Here is a 14,185-nt window from a genome sequence, read left to right on the forward strand (position 1 = left end):
CTATGTTTGCTATTAAGCTTCTTGCCGTGCAGTGCTGTTTTTTTTCATTGAAAGAATTCGCCTCTATCACCAATGGCACCGACTCCGCCTTTGTAATCCTCGCGATTGGCTTTGAAGCTCGCAGAGCACAGCGCGTTGCGGAATGCCAGTCTCCGAAAGTTAGCTTCGCCTCAGCACACTACTGTTAGGCGGTGAAGCATAACAAGCGTGGGAAGGGGACAATTGTCACGGGACACAGTATGTGTTCCTTAATTACACATGCGTGCACCCCGTCTCCTGTCACAGTACAAGCCCTGATATGCCTAATAAGCATACTGGCAGGCCTTCAGAGCTTTTTCAGACGTGCATGTGGTAATTTTAGCCCTTAAAGGCAGTTAAAGACATGCATTAATTTTTTTCATTTCAGACTGCCCGTTTTTTTTCTTTTTTTTTTTGCGGCCCCTCGGAAGTCCGAAAAATCAAATGTTGACTGTACAACTGACCAAGAGAATGCTTCAGATGATCCATGTGGTGAAAGCGTGGTAGAAGGAGGATGAGAAGAGAGAGGACCGACGCACTGAGGAATTAACGGGAAAGGAAGGGTGCCGCCGCCTTTTTGAAGGAGCTTGAGCAAAAAAAACTAAGTGTTGGCTGACACTGAGGCACAGGTGTCCCTCATCCAAACCAAAATAAATTGTTTAAGCAGTGAAACCCAACACTGAGATGTTGTGTACGGGCTGAGAGTATGTCAGGACAGTTGAGGTTGACTTCCCAGCTGCTGAGAGAGAACCTTAGTTGTGACAAAGTTCAGGACCTCATACAGATAAGCTTGCTATCAGTTGATAGAAATAGCTGATATTAAAAAATATTTACTTATGTATGCATCTCCTTTTCATTCGTATTTGAAAATGTTCGACTCAGTTTGGAATGGGCTTTACCATTTCTTTCGCTGTGCATTTTACTAACACCTTCCTTCTGTTCTCTTTTTAAATAAAATAGATATTACTCCTTACTATTCAAATTGGATTAAGTCATTTTATTGTTTCATCATGCTTACTAGAGAGTGACAGCATCGGGCAACGTGGTGTCAGCCTGTCTTGACATAAAACAAAGTTCTGGCTCATTCAGGGAATTTCGCAAAGGTGCTCAGGGAAAACCTGGAAAACTCAGGGAATTTGGAAATGTCAACTTGGTAGACACCCTGTATATAAAAACTCTATGGCATAGGTCGGCAGATCAAGTGGATAATCTCTCCAATATTTTTGCAGGGTATGTACTCACTCACACTGGTGCGCACTCGCACACATTCCTACTCAATCCCACTTACATTTTAACACTCACACGCATTCATAGTCGCTTCCATTAGCACTTACCGGCACATCTCTCTGCCACTCGCTCCCATATGTCTGCTCGTATTTGTCCCTATACTCGCTAACAACTTTTTGTGGCTATGAAGGGAAAGCTACAGGCATGTGCCTGCTGCACATGTGCTACCGCGCCAAGTAGTCTGGCAGCCTTTGACACTGCTTTTAGTTGCTCGGAACAGACGCTGAATTGACGCAGCTTCCACGTGCGACAGTTTCGAGTTTCCTTGGATGCGGATTGGATTGGATTGATTAAAATGCTGGACTCTTTTCAGAAGCGCTGTCACTTGTGCACGCTTTGCCTCCGTAGCTTTCCCTTCATTGCCACTGAAAGTTTTCCACGAGTATAGTCACTTCTATACTTGCATCCACTCGAATTCACTTTCGTTTGCACGCACTTTCACTGGCGCTCACTTCTGTTCACACTCATGTCCACTCTTCTTCACTCACAAACATTTTACCTCGAGCTTGTGAAATGTTTGTGCAGCAAGTAGAGGTTAGTGTACTCGCGAGTTGGCGTGCCGACCTAGGACTCCAGGTGAATTTTAGCTGTCGGCATCATAATGCGATTATGCTACCTGCAGCACTCAATATCTACTCCAGTTGCTTCCAAAGCTGTGATGTATACAGTGCTTTGATTTGAAATTCAAATGGAAAGGTTTTTGTTCATGGGCCTGCATTCTCCTACAAAAGGAGCTGTAAGTGTCCTTTTTGAGTTTGCACTACTGTGTTGTCATTTCTTTTGTTCCTAGAGTGCTTGAGGCCCCACATACGGCTGCCCAACTCTCTCTCGTATTACCTGATGTTTTCCCTGCATAGCACACATGTGGTGGAGAAACTCTCATTATGCATTGGTATGAGAGATGGCCCGAGTGTTCTGATGCTAGCACCACCTGACTGGGCATGAATACTCAGATGCAAGGACTAGCTTTCTCCTCTTCGGCTTTGCGATGGTGTCACTCGCATGCTTGTTAGTGTGCCCCAAGGGACCAACCTGTGAAGGGCTTCCAATCATTCAAATGCTCCTCCTCCTTTCGCACAAGTACACTCACAAGCCACGGTTCACATAAAGGGCAAACAAACCACGTACAGTATCCTTGTGTGACGAGTCAAACCTTCTCTATTCTTTATGGCATATTCATTTCCCCATGTTGTTTGGATAGCTGGCATTAAAATATAAAAGGCCCAATAAATGCGCTTTTTGTGTTTGCAACACTTTATGTGCTGTCTTTTGTTCCATAGCGAACTTGATACCCACAGTATGCATTATTCTAGTGCGTCACTAAAACTGACAGGCAGGCAGACACAAATTCTGGACTTCAACTATTGGTGAGGTATTCTCGGGCAATCACTTTTGGTAATAGTTTAACTTTCGTGAGACTCTGCACTGTCCACATATATGGCCAATAGTGCTGTGCCAAGCTTGCTATCTTCACACAGTGCCAAGAGGGCTGTTGGCTGTATACTTCGATGTATCCAGTGGTGATACTTGCAAAATCATGTGAAAGCGAAACCATCTCTGAAAGTGGTCACCCGAGAATACTGCCCCTGAATTTGTTTCACAAATAGCACAGTCGCTAAGTACAAAAAAAAATGAACAATTTCTGAGACTGATTATATGGCTTGCGGTAATTGTCAGCATAATTGCAATCAGTGAGAAAAGAGCTCTTGTATCTAAGGAAAGTCGCACCTGGTGCACATGCAGCAGTATGGTTTACTTACATATTTTTTGTGCGCTTGAACTTTTTTTTTTCTTGCAGTTGAATCAGTAGTTGAAGTCTAGCGTTTGTGTGTGCTCATTTTTCTGTACCTGCCACGTTTGTCTTGCTTACGCTAGAATTAATGCGTGCAAACTACAACTAGTCCAGCTTGCTGTGCCTACTGTATTCTCTTGTTTCAATAATTTGGGCTTTGCTCTAGACTTGCTTCTGTTAACACTTTGTATGACATTGACAAATGCAGATTCCTCAGACATGGATGGGCTGGGGGGCTCATCCCAGCGGCACCGGGCCCAGGACCGGGAAATAGAACAGCGCTATGCCAACCTGCTCACGCCCATCCGAGACCTGACCAAGAACTTCGAGGTCGATATCGCTGCATACCTCGACCAGTACCTCGGGGAGGTGGGTGTTAGCTGCACCAGAGCAATGCTTGCAGTTTACCTGCTTTTTTTCATCAGCACACAACTTTTTTTTTTCTTTCAGAAGCGTTCTTCTGAAAACGCTTGTTTGAGTTTCCTTTATAGCTTGATGCTACTGTCGGATAGATGATGATCCTTTTCATGAATCTTCCTCCACCTTGCAGATTTCTGCACAACTGTTTTTTTTTATTCAATCTCCAACTGCTGTGGGCTGTTAATTCTTTTTTTGCTCTGTAATGTGCTTGCCTTCTGGTTAGCCCAGATGGCAGAGCAACTGCTCCGGAGAGGTGTAGGTCCTGGGCTATATCGCTGGACCAGGACGAATTATTCAACTATGAAGCAAAACTTCTGTTTCCTTTGTAGGTTCATACTGCTACTAGGTGAATGATAATTTTTCCCTTTTCCTCCATCTTGTAAACTTCCGTCAAATTGACTTGTTATATTCAACTTACAACAGCTATTTTTTTATTTTTATTTCCTATTATTACTTTACTGTTATTTTGTAAGTGCTCCCAGGCAAAATGAATGGGTGCTCACAGCACTGTTGTCTGAGAGCTCTCCACTTGTGGCTTCTGTTGTATTATATATAGTGAATTGAAGCAAACTATTAAGCTAATTCCCATATGTGTGTTATACTCCTGAATGAAATAGTGATCAATACTCGGATTTTTTAACATATAAGCACAAACTATTAGTCTAGAAACGTTTTGGTGACACCTTTATCGTGGCTATAAATGCTTATTTCAATGTTGTTGTCTTTATTAAATTTTTAGTGCTTACAATGCCCTTTTCTATGCTTTGCCCTAGCCTCATCTTGTTTATAATGTTATAACCTGCTGGAGAATCTGGCTTAAGGTAGTTGATTGTTGACACGAACAGTTCGCTTGTGTAAACAATGCTATCAACAGCTTTGCAGCAGGCTAGAGCATTGCTGTAACAAGGGCTCAGGCTGCTTTATGCAACGATACACTTGAAGGTGAAAGGAGCCTCTTCAGAAGCTTTCGTTGTTGGGGACATATCTGGGTTCCTTGGCATTTAAATTTTCCTTGCTTCTTCTAAAGCCAGGTTTTTAATCCATCTACCATTGAAGCATCCTGGTGGTACTTAACTACTTTAGAACAAGTATATAAAAATATTGCCAAGCTTCATACTTGGCCAAATTTATAGTTTGGAAATAGTTTTTTGATGCTTAGCCAGATTTATAGCAGGCAAAGTTTTCCACCTGGTGGCTGGTGTTGTCCAGATGCATGAAGGTGTATTACGGTGTGAGTACTTGAGCTGATAGTGACGGGTAGCCATAAGCACCAGCATGGGCCCTATGACAGTGCCTCCAAATTATTTTTTATATGCTTCATTGCATGACAAATATGCTTCAACGCAACAGTTTGCATGCTTCGCTGCATAACACCACTGTACTGCGGCGAAGCTCACTTAGAAAACCGACAACAGCTATTTTGGGGGCTTCGAAGATTCCAGGTAATAAATGTGTCTTTTGAAACGAATCAAATACAAACCGATTTGAATAGAATATTCACAATTTCAAATATTCGCACACTACTTTTGTAGGGAGGCTTTGTGAAGCAAAATACTTGTCTGCACTATCGCAGTAGAATATTAATACATACAGTGGAATCTCGATGATACGATCACGGCTAATACGAATTTCTGGATGATACGAATTTTTCTGTGGTCTCGGTCGAGCCCCATTACTTTTCAGTGTGCTAGAGAACGGTTGTTACGAATCAATTTACGACCCGCATCGGTTGATACGAATATTACCGAAGACACTGGAAATTTGAAAGTGCTTGGCGAAGGCCAGACGCTGCTGCCGTCTGCGCTCCGCTTCCCTGGCTTTACTGTTCGGTGAAATGGCCGGTCACTGCTGCTGTCTGCGCTCCAATTCATTCGCTTTGGTGTTCGGCGATATCGCCTGCCACTGCTGCCGCTTGCGTTCTGCTTCCCTGCCTTTAGTACCCGGCGATCTAATCAGTCGCTGTTGGCGTTTCCGTTCTGCCTCCCTTGCTTTCGCATCTGGTGACATGTTCATTCGTCGCACGCGCATTCGCTCCTTGTTCTTCTGGCGTTTCATGTTGGGGGAATCCGGCGTCCGCTGCCGCTTCCAGAACCGCTTGGCGCGCAATCACTGGGCCGCTTCGGAGCTACGGGTCTCACTCGACTGCAACGAGACGTCTGACGAAGGAACGGCGGTGCAGCTGCCACCGCCGACGCCCGCGCGCTCGTTCTACCGCTACTATGTGACGTCACAGTTGCTATGCGCAGCTGCGCCCCCGACCTGCGCGCCGGTTGCTAAGAAGGGGAGGAGGTTGCGCCGCTGCGCGGAGAAGAGGCCACAGTTGGCACCATTCCAGCGCACGGACGGACGCGAGCTCCACCGACGGCAGTGAAAGAGAACAGCGCGCAGTTACGCGATTTCTCCCTCTCTCTTTTGGTGCGGAGGCGCGGACGTGGCGCCGGACAGCGCGGAGGCCGCGACTGGGCGCGAAGAGTTTGAAGCGGTGGCACTTTTGTTGCTTTTGTGCTTTTCCTCCTTCTCCGCGTGCCATTGGACAGAGTGGCTGCTGTGCTTCTAGCCGCGTTCTTTTCTTTGACATGGGCGACGGCGAAAGACCACCACCGGCGGCTGAAACGCTGCATGCGCTCGAAGTTCTGAGGCGTGCTATGGCCGCGGATGAAATCAGCGACCACACGTGCACGCGTTTTTATGGATTTGAACAAAGTCTGCTAATTGACCTGACAAAGAAAAAGAAGCAGAAGGACATCGGAGACTTTTCCTTCAAGAAATAAATGCTTTTTACGTACGTGTGCCTGAGTGAATTCACCTCTCACTCTTTAATTTAGCTAATTTAATTGTTTGGATGATACGAATTTCGGCTAATACGAATATTTTCCGTGACCCCGTGAGATTCGTATCATCGAGATTCCACTGTACTTGCTTATGACCAGGGTTAGGACTTTCAGGCTGACTCCAACCAAGTAAGCGAATTTTATTGTTCTGACGTTGCGGAGCCTGTTCGGCTCTGAAGGTCCGAAAGATAGTCTGGAAGTTTTAATCAATTTCCCAACCAGACAGGTAATTCTGTCAAAATGTTCAGCTTTATGGCCAGGGTATTTGCTGAAATCCGCACCTCTGTGTCAGATGGGATCTCATGTACTGGTTGACTTATGTATGCTGTAGGGGCACATTGTGGGCTTGCTGGTTGTCAAAAGCCGTGTTTGCATCTTGTTTTGTGCAAACTAAATATGCTGTCTTGGATCACATTCTAGTGAACATTGGACTACTGTAGAACCTCGATCATACGTTTTGGAATAAAGCATGAGAAAAAAAAAATACATACTCACCGGGAAAACATGCTATCTGAAGTCACTATAGGATTTCGCCGACTCATCTATAATTCACATCTACGTAATCCAACATTTGATAGTTTCGTTTGACAGATAGGTTGCGAAAGGTGACATTATGTTATTCGTATGAGGTCAGAAATATTCTCTAACTGTGCATTTGGGAGTGTTGGGTAGGTTTCCCCTTGATGGAAGGAAGTCGGATAGGTCTCATTAGTGTTCAGAAACATTATGAAGCCAAGCCTGATTGTATGTCAAAAAGCAGAATGCAAGTTGTCACAACCGTCAGAGGTATATAGCTTAGGTAGGCATGTTTGCTGCTTTTAAACGGAAGAGGGAGGCAGTCTGCACTGTCCACCTTTTTATATTTTTTTTATTGCGATAGCAATTATATAGAAACTCCAGGTGCATTTCTGCCATCACCGTCACCGTGAGGTTCCATATGAGCAAAAGTGTGTGAGAGTGAGTCGGCGAAAGTGGTTCGATTTCACGTGCACGAGCGAGGAATGTGGCCCGGATGCATGCCCTCTCCTGTGGTGCGTGAAGTAGGGGGTAAGGCGAGGGAGGAGGGGCATTCTTCTCCGGCAACTGCTATGGCGCGTTGTTGTCCTCCTTGTCCGTCTCTTTGTACAGTGGAGACAACCGCAGCGTCTACTACGGCATTGGTCACGCATATCGCGGATGCCATAGTAGACACTTTGGTGGACGTCGTAGGGACACGTTGCCGGCAGTCGTGTGTCTTGGAAGTGGTCTGCGACGTGGCTAAAGTGCTTACCCGCACGGGCCTCATCTTCAAAACGATCTGCAATGTTTGCAGAGTGTGCATAGTGCCGGTAGCTTTGTATGCACTACGCTTTCTACTTTTCGTTCACGCTGAAGCGAGACATGCATGAAAGTCAATTCGCTTGCTGCTGCCGCGATTCCTCACTCTAGAATTTTCACAGCGAGTTTCCATGCTCATCGAGCAAGATGTGTTCATGTTTACCTGTGTACACGTGACACTGTGCTGGTTAATTTAGTTAAAACACGTTGACGGGCTAGTTGGCTTGAATCCATGATAGAATGTGTAAACGCGACTGAACTAGTACGTAGACATAACCATACACACAAAGACAGCGCTGTCTCCGTGTGTCTGTTTCTTTCTACGTCCTCGTTGAGTCATGCTTACACATTCTATCATTGTTAATTTAGTTAGCAAGAGAGTGTCTACAAGTTTATACGGCTGATAAAACTATATTCTTACTTTGCACAGCTATCTACTAATTTGCTAACGTAATTGGTACTTCCCCTTTCGGGCGGAACTGCAAATTTTTGTTTTTATTTTGATGTATATGTGGCAATTTCATAATAGTCGCACGTTTTCCTTTTTTCAGTTGTCACAAACTCCGATCACCTACCAGGAAGGCGAGTCCAGTGTAAATTTCACCCAGGCAGCCTTTCTGATCCAAGGAAGTGCCTTTGTCTATGGCAAAAAGGTAATATGATAATTTTTTTAAAATTTTCTTGTTTTGCTTTGTGCAGCGATATCTAGAAAAGCATCATGGCATATTGCTTACAGTATAATGTTGTTGAATAGAATGACTGGTCCGAGGTATTGCAGATCAGAAACGTGTTCTTTGTTACTAACAAAGCCACAGCTGTAAAATTTGAGGTAATGAGTTTTTCAGGTCCTTTGCATGACTGCCATTCCTTCTTATCACTTCCGTACCTTTATTTTTATGCGGATTGTGATTGAAAAATACTTTTTTTTTCTCCTGTATAATTTGTCACATGGTAACGTTAAATAATGCTTGACAATTTGTAGAATGAAATGCATAGTTATTGTTTGAATATTTTTTTGTCTTAAGCTGCCCAGGCACAGTCTTGCTGGTAAAAAATATTATATTGAGAAGTACTTTCATGGCTGAAGTGCTGTAGTGAACCAGGTAAAGAAGAATTTTCTGGAATTAGGAAGTGTATTTTTTTTTCTCTTTACTGATTCCAGTTTGTCGAATCAGTAAAGCCTTGAATACAGTTGTGCAAGTTGCAGAATAAAGGAGAAAGATAGAAGAAAAAAGGCCCATGGCTGCTATAACGTGCTTCCTTAGTGCCCTGTCTGTGAAAATGCTCCTGCACAGAGAAACCTCTCTATGTCTACTGAAAGCGGCATAGCTTTGCTTCATAGCGGCTGGTCTTCTGTAAGACATGCAGGTGACTAGGAAAGGTGTTTAACTAAGTGAAAAATTCGACATCCACTCAAGCTTGGCAATTGCTACAAAGGAAACCCTTACGGGTTCCTCAAAAGAAAAAGCCTCGCAGTTCAAGAAAAATTTGTCCTGGTCTGGGGCTCAAACCCGAAAACACCGCCTTTTCAGGGCAGCCGCTCTACCAGTAGAGCAGCTTCCCCGTAAAGGCGGTGGTCCCAGGTTCGAGTCCCCATCCAGAACAAATATTTCTTAAACTGCGAGGCTTTTTCTTTCGAGGAACCCGTATGGGTTTCCTTTGTAGCAATTGCTACGATTGGGTGGATGTAGAATTTTTCCCTTAATTAAATACATCTCTCCACCTTCTGAGTTTCCGCAGAACTATTATGTCAAACTAAGAAAGGTAATTTTGGAACTGTCATCTGCATTGAAAGGCACAAAATAGTGAGCACAAATTTTCTCATTCCTTCATTATGATGGAAGTGTTATTGAATAGGTGGTACTGGTTAGGCACTGGCAAGTTTGCAACTAGCAAGCCTGAAGCTAATGTGAGACATAGGCACCTTACGAGTGGAGTTGGGTGTTAAGGAGGCTGCTAGGAGGCTCAGCCCCTTGTTTTGGTTGCCTGTGTGTGTGATAATGGTGACAATAAACTTAAAGTGCAAAAAAAAGAAAGAGAAAAACAATACTGCATCCCTATTTTCACTGTTGCAGGCTAATTGGCATCAGTGCTATTTTGTAAGCTTGGTGAAATGCGACTGCTGATTTGAGTCTTTTGGCTAATTCATTTCCTTTTGGGCTGTGCGATCAACTCTCTTCAGTTTGTGCTTTCTGTAGTATGGCTTATTTCACTTCTTGATATTTTTATTTCACAGGTGGAATACCTCCATTCCCTTGTACAAAAGATGGCGGGAGAAATAGTTCATAACAGGTAACTTTTCTTTTTTATTTTCCTCCACACATTGCATGCTTCTGCTTGACTGCTGTATTGGCCTGAATTGATCTCGGTGCTCCTTGTACTACTTTATTTAATGCTGCTTCTTATGTGGTTACCATGCTTCTCTGAATGAAACTATTTTATTTGCTACAGGGACGTGATAGCAGCAGTTCACTCAGATTTCTCTGTCGGCCAACCGCTTAGGAGTTGTAGCTCGGGCACCCTCCTTTGTCGAAATGATGTCGCTCACATTGAGCATCCATTGGCCACTTTTTACAGCACATTACGTTTTACATTGTTCTCTTTTCCTAAGATTTCACCAAAGCTTGTGCAATATAAGAAAAGTAACATCACAGTGCACTTCCTTGTCTGGACGCCAGTGTTTCAAAAGTAAATTTTCAATTAATGAAACATGTTCTTGCTTTAAAAAAAAAAAAATGGGTAAGCCATGGCATGCCAACATCATTCAGGCGCTTGATGCTTATTGATTTCATTTGTGAGTTTCAGCATCTCAGTGTAACATAGGGGGCTAGGAAAGATGCAGTAGTTCGCGGCTTCGGACTGAACATTGACCTAATAAAATATGCAGGTGAACGAAGAGGCCAAAAAAAAAAAACGAAAAAGTCATTTGCGCTGTTGTTCTGGGTCGTGTAAGCGTTCTTCCACTGGCACATTTACTCTGAATCGGAACAAATTAGCACCACTTTTCATTCTTAGAGGAGTCCTGACTGTTCTTGGCATTCCATGGCTTATTGCTTTTTTGCAGCAAGAATGTAGGCTTTGTTCTACGAGGCAGTTAAAATGATCAACTTAGCCAACCAACTTTATTTTCCAATTTATATTTCTGTTGTGATCCTTGGACCTTCTTTTACCTCATGGTGAAATATAACAAATTATGTTGTAGAAATAGAGAAAACAGCACTCCCCCAGTGGGCAGTCATCAATACCTGCGAGAAAATCCAGCTTCGGTAGGTGCCATCGCACCACGGATCGCGTGGATTTTCATTGGCGCAGTGCTGCCATCTTGGTATTACTCTAAATAGGAGTGATGGGTGCTCAAGATAGCTGCAGCGCCGTATTTCCACACTCGAAAATAAAAGCAAGAAAAGTGATCGCAAAGAGGGAATGCTGGCGTCGTGATTTGTTACTGCAGTCACATGGTGCGCACGGAGTGCTCCTGTTGACTGACGTAGATTTAGATCACTGGTGCACTTGTTTCGTGCATACTTTGGCAGCGACTAAATGCATAGGGGGTGCAGGCGGTGCGATGCTGTGGCTGGTGACAGAGAGGGTCGGTTGCTTGCCTGGCTTGGTGTGCTTCGCTCGGCATGAAAGGCACTGAGTGCCGCCGTGAGTGCAGACTCGTGAGCTTATCGCCATGCTTCAAGTGCTCCAGTTTAAAATGCATGCATTTGTGTCTGGACTGGGAGAAATTTCGAATAAAGTGGTAATCCAAAAATGGCTTCATTGTCATGAGGGTTTACCGTCGTTTAGATTGCAGCTGGTCAATTTCGATAAAGGTGATCTGGCAACACTTCAAACTGACGTGCGAATGTGAACATGGTTAACGTCTTGAGTGTATGAGCCGTTGTAGGCATGGGCACACCTGTAGGAGCTAGCGAGCTTGCTACAGTCGAACCCGACTATATCGAACCCGTTTACATCGAATTATTCCATATATCGAACAATTTCTGGACACGGTATAGTTACAATGAGTATATATAGCAAAAATTACGCATACATCGAACAAAACTAGTAGCGACTCCCTATATATCGAACGTCAAACGGCGAAAAGTGCCCCCGGAAGTTGGCTTTCCCTCGCGGTGAAGGGAAAACCCGGCGGCGCGGCTCCATCCAACCGCTCTCCCTACGTGACTGCGCTACCTCGGAGCCGCCGACACCACCCTACAAAAAAATGATCCTGGCCCGTCCGCCCGCAGCGCTTGCTCCGACAGCCAATCAGAGGCTCTTGTGCCCTCGTCGTGCAAGGTGGCGAAAGTGCTAGTTGTCTCGCTGCTTATCTGATTCATTGTGTGCGCGTTCTCCCGCAGTGTTGGCGTGATGAGGCGGCAGAATTCGCCTTTCATCGTGAAGCTCGAAATAATAAACCGGGTCGAACGCGGTGACAAGTCGGATGTCCCCGCAGCGTGCAAGATTTCGAGGAGCACTCTCAGCACGATCTTGAAGAATAAGGGGGAGATTAGGGCTAAAGCGGCTGAACTCACGACCCGGTGCCTGTGGCGCCCAACGCGTACGCGCGGCCGTGTACGAGTGGTTCATCCGAAATTGCTTAAGCCGTACCGACTTCCGCGTGCTCGGTGATGACTGTAAATTCTGATTAATGCGATGAAGCCGTTGTCGTTGCCGAAGTTTGGAGCGAGGTGTCAGAATTTCCGGAAGCTGTTGACAAATCAACGGTGGACGAGTTTGTGAGCGCAAATGATGGTGTTGCGACCACAGGAGAGCCCGGAAACAAAGACTACATTGCCGGCATCGTGCCGAGCACAAGTGAAAATGGGCACAACGAGGAAAGCAACGACCGTCTTTGGCCCACATCCTCCGAAGCGATTGGTGCGCTCGCACTAGTCCGGTGCTTCTGCGCGAAGGCGGAATGTTGCGGCCTCAGCTGCTCCGACTCCTTAGACAACGTGGGGAAGTGCGTGCCTCGCACGCAGCGAAATTGCCCAAGCAGAAGAAAATGCAGGTCTATTTCGTGAGAAACGAAGCTAGTTTCATCAATAAAGTGATTTCATAAATGGTATGTGCTTTTATGGCATCCAATTATTTAGCAGGCTTATATCGAATTATGCTCTATATCGAACTGATAGGCGTTTTTTTGCGAGTTCGATATAGCCGGGTTCGACTGTATTACCTAGATAGACATTGCTGAACTTCGTAGCGTTCTGTGATCATTCGGTTTTCTCAGTTTTATTGCATGCATTTCTGTTGCTATTCTGTCGCACTTACCAGCTGCTGTTTTGTTACCAAATCTGCCTATTACTAATGCTTATGTGAGATTGTGTGGGCTTTCCTCGTATCTTACTGTCTTTTCTCTTTTCTTTCTTTGCCTGCTTTTTCTTCTCCACGCAGATCATCGAAGTTTTGTGAAAACAGTATGCAGTAGGTTCGCAAGGCATTCTCTTTTTTTTCTATTCGCATCTTATTAAAACCACAACTTTTGCGCAGTGTGTGTTACCGGGTTTGAAATGAAAGTAAAGTGAAGTGACCTTGGCTCATCTGTACTTTTTTTCTTTATATTTTTTAAAATGTGTTTGAAGTTTTTTGGGAAAAGAAAGAACACTAGTATCCCTTTCAGAAAACATGCAGGCACCAAAGAAACTTGTTTCACTGAAGTTTTTGCCAAACAGACTAGCTCTGAATTTACTGGAGGCTTAACAGAAGCTTCAGAACGGCTTTGTTGATCGGAGACATAAGCTCAAACGGGGTGGTGCAACAAATTTTGGACATGGGTAATACTAAAAATTCTTACACCCCACAGAAGGTTTCTCTGTGATGGCGTGGTGCTAGACAGGAAAGAAAAGTAATCTTAAATTGGTGTGAGCAATGCTCGGTGAATCAGTTGGAATGCTGTATTTATTTACACATTTATTTGTATACTTCAGAGTGAAACCTCGGTTATACGACATCCTCGAGACCAAGCAAGAATGTCGTATAATCCGGGCGTCATATAATGTGGCTAACAAAAATTATGTCTTAAAACAGAACTTTGCGTGGCAAAGTTGCGAGGAGCTTCAATTTAAACTATAGTAGGCTAATGCTTTACAGGACTCCGAAACCAAGCCAACAAAAAAGTAAATGTGATAAGAATGCTGCAGTGCAGCTGCCAGTCGCGCTGTATTGGAGGAATTTAGCATACCGTGTACTGCGATATGCATCCACCAGCATGCTAAAATGCTTTTTTTCTCCCCTACACACTTTAAAAAGATTTATCAGTTTCTTACAGGCTTTCTTTGAACCATGCAGGAAGAGCTTTCTTTTTGAGTGCAGCAGTGTCTGAAAGGAGGTCACCAATGGCACTGCCTGCTCAGATGAACCTCTAAATTTTGTCGGTGCTATGCAGCACATCTGCAAGCCTAAGTACAGGCATGGCAGCATCTGTGGTGTCGTCCTTGTCTCGGGTGGCAGGGTCTTTGTGTGAGGCAATTCTTCCTTGCATGTCCCGTCTCCTACGATGACCCACACTAAACCGGGAACCCAATGA

The 14,185-nt window shown here is 44.5% G+C and overlaps 1 protein-coding gene across 7 annotated transcripts in view; it reads left to right on the top strand.

Annotated features, from left to right (window-relative positions):
- The window catches only part of Cap-H2 (Chromosome associated protein H2), a 95,675-nt gene that overhangs the window by 7,507 nt on the left and 73,983 nt on the right, over positions 1-14,185 (top strand). For 6 of the 7 annotated variants that reach the window (XM_065450295.1, XM_065450297.1, XM_065450301.1 and 3 more), the window contains 4 exons: positions 3,306-3,466; positions 8,217-8,318; positions 9,902-9,957; positions 13,054-13,083. In XM_065450295.1, the coding sequence (XP_065306367.1) occupies positions 3,306-3,466; positions 8,217-8,318; positions 9,902-9,957; positions 13,054-13,083 (349 nt within the window). The remainder of the gene's footprint in view (positions 1-3,305; positions 3,467-8,216; positions 8,319-9,901; positions 9,958-13,053; positions 13,084-14,185) is intronic. The other variant, XM_065450298.1, reaches the window with a different exon arrangement.

This window comes from Dermacentor albipictus, chromosome 3 (assembly GCF_038994185.2).
Source record: "Dermacentor albipictus isolate Rhodes 1998 colony chromosome 3, USDA_Dalb.pri_finalv2, whole genome shotgun sequence".
Lineage (NCBI taxonomy): Eukaryota > Metazoa > Arthropoda > Arachnida > Ixodida > Ixodidae > Dermacentor > Dermacentor albipictus.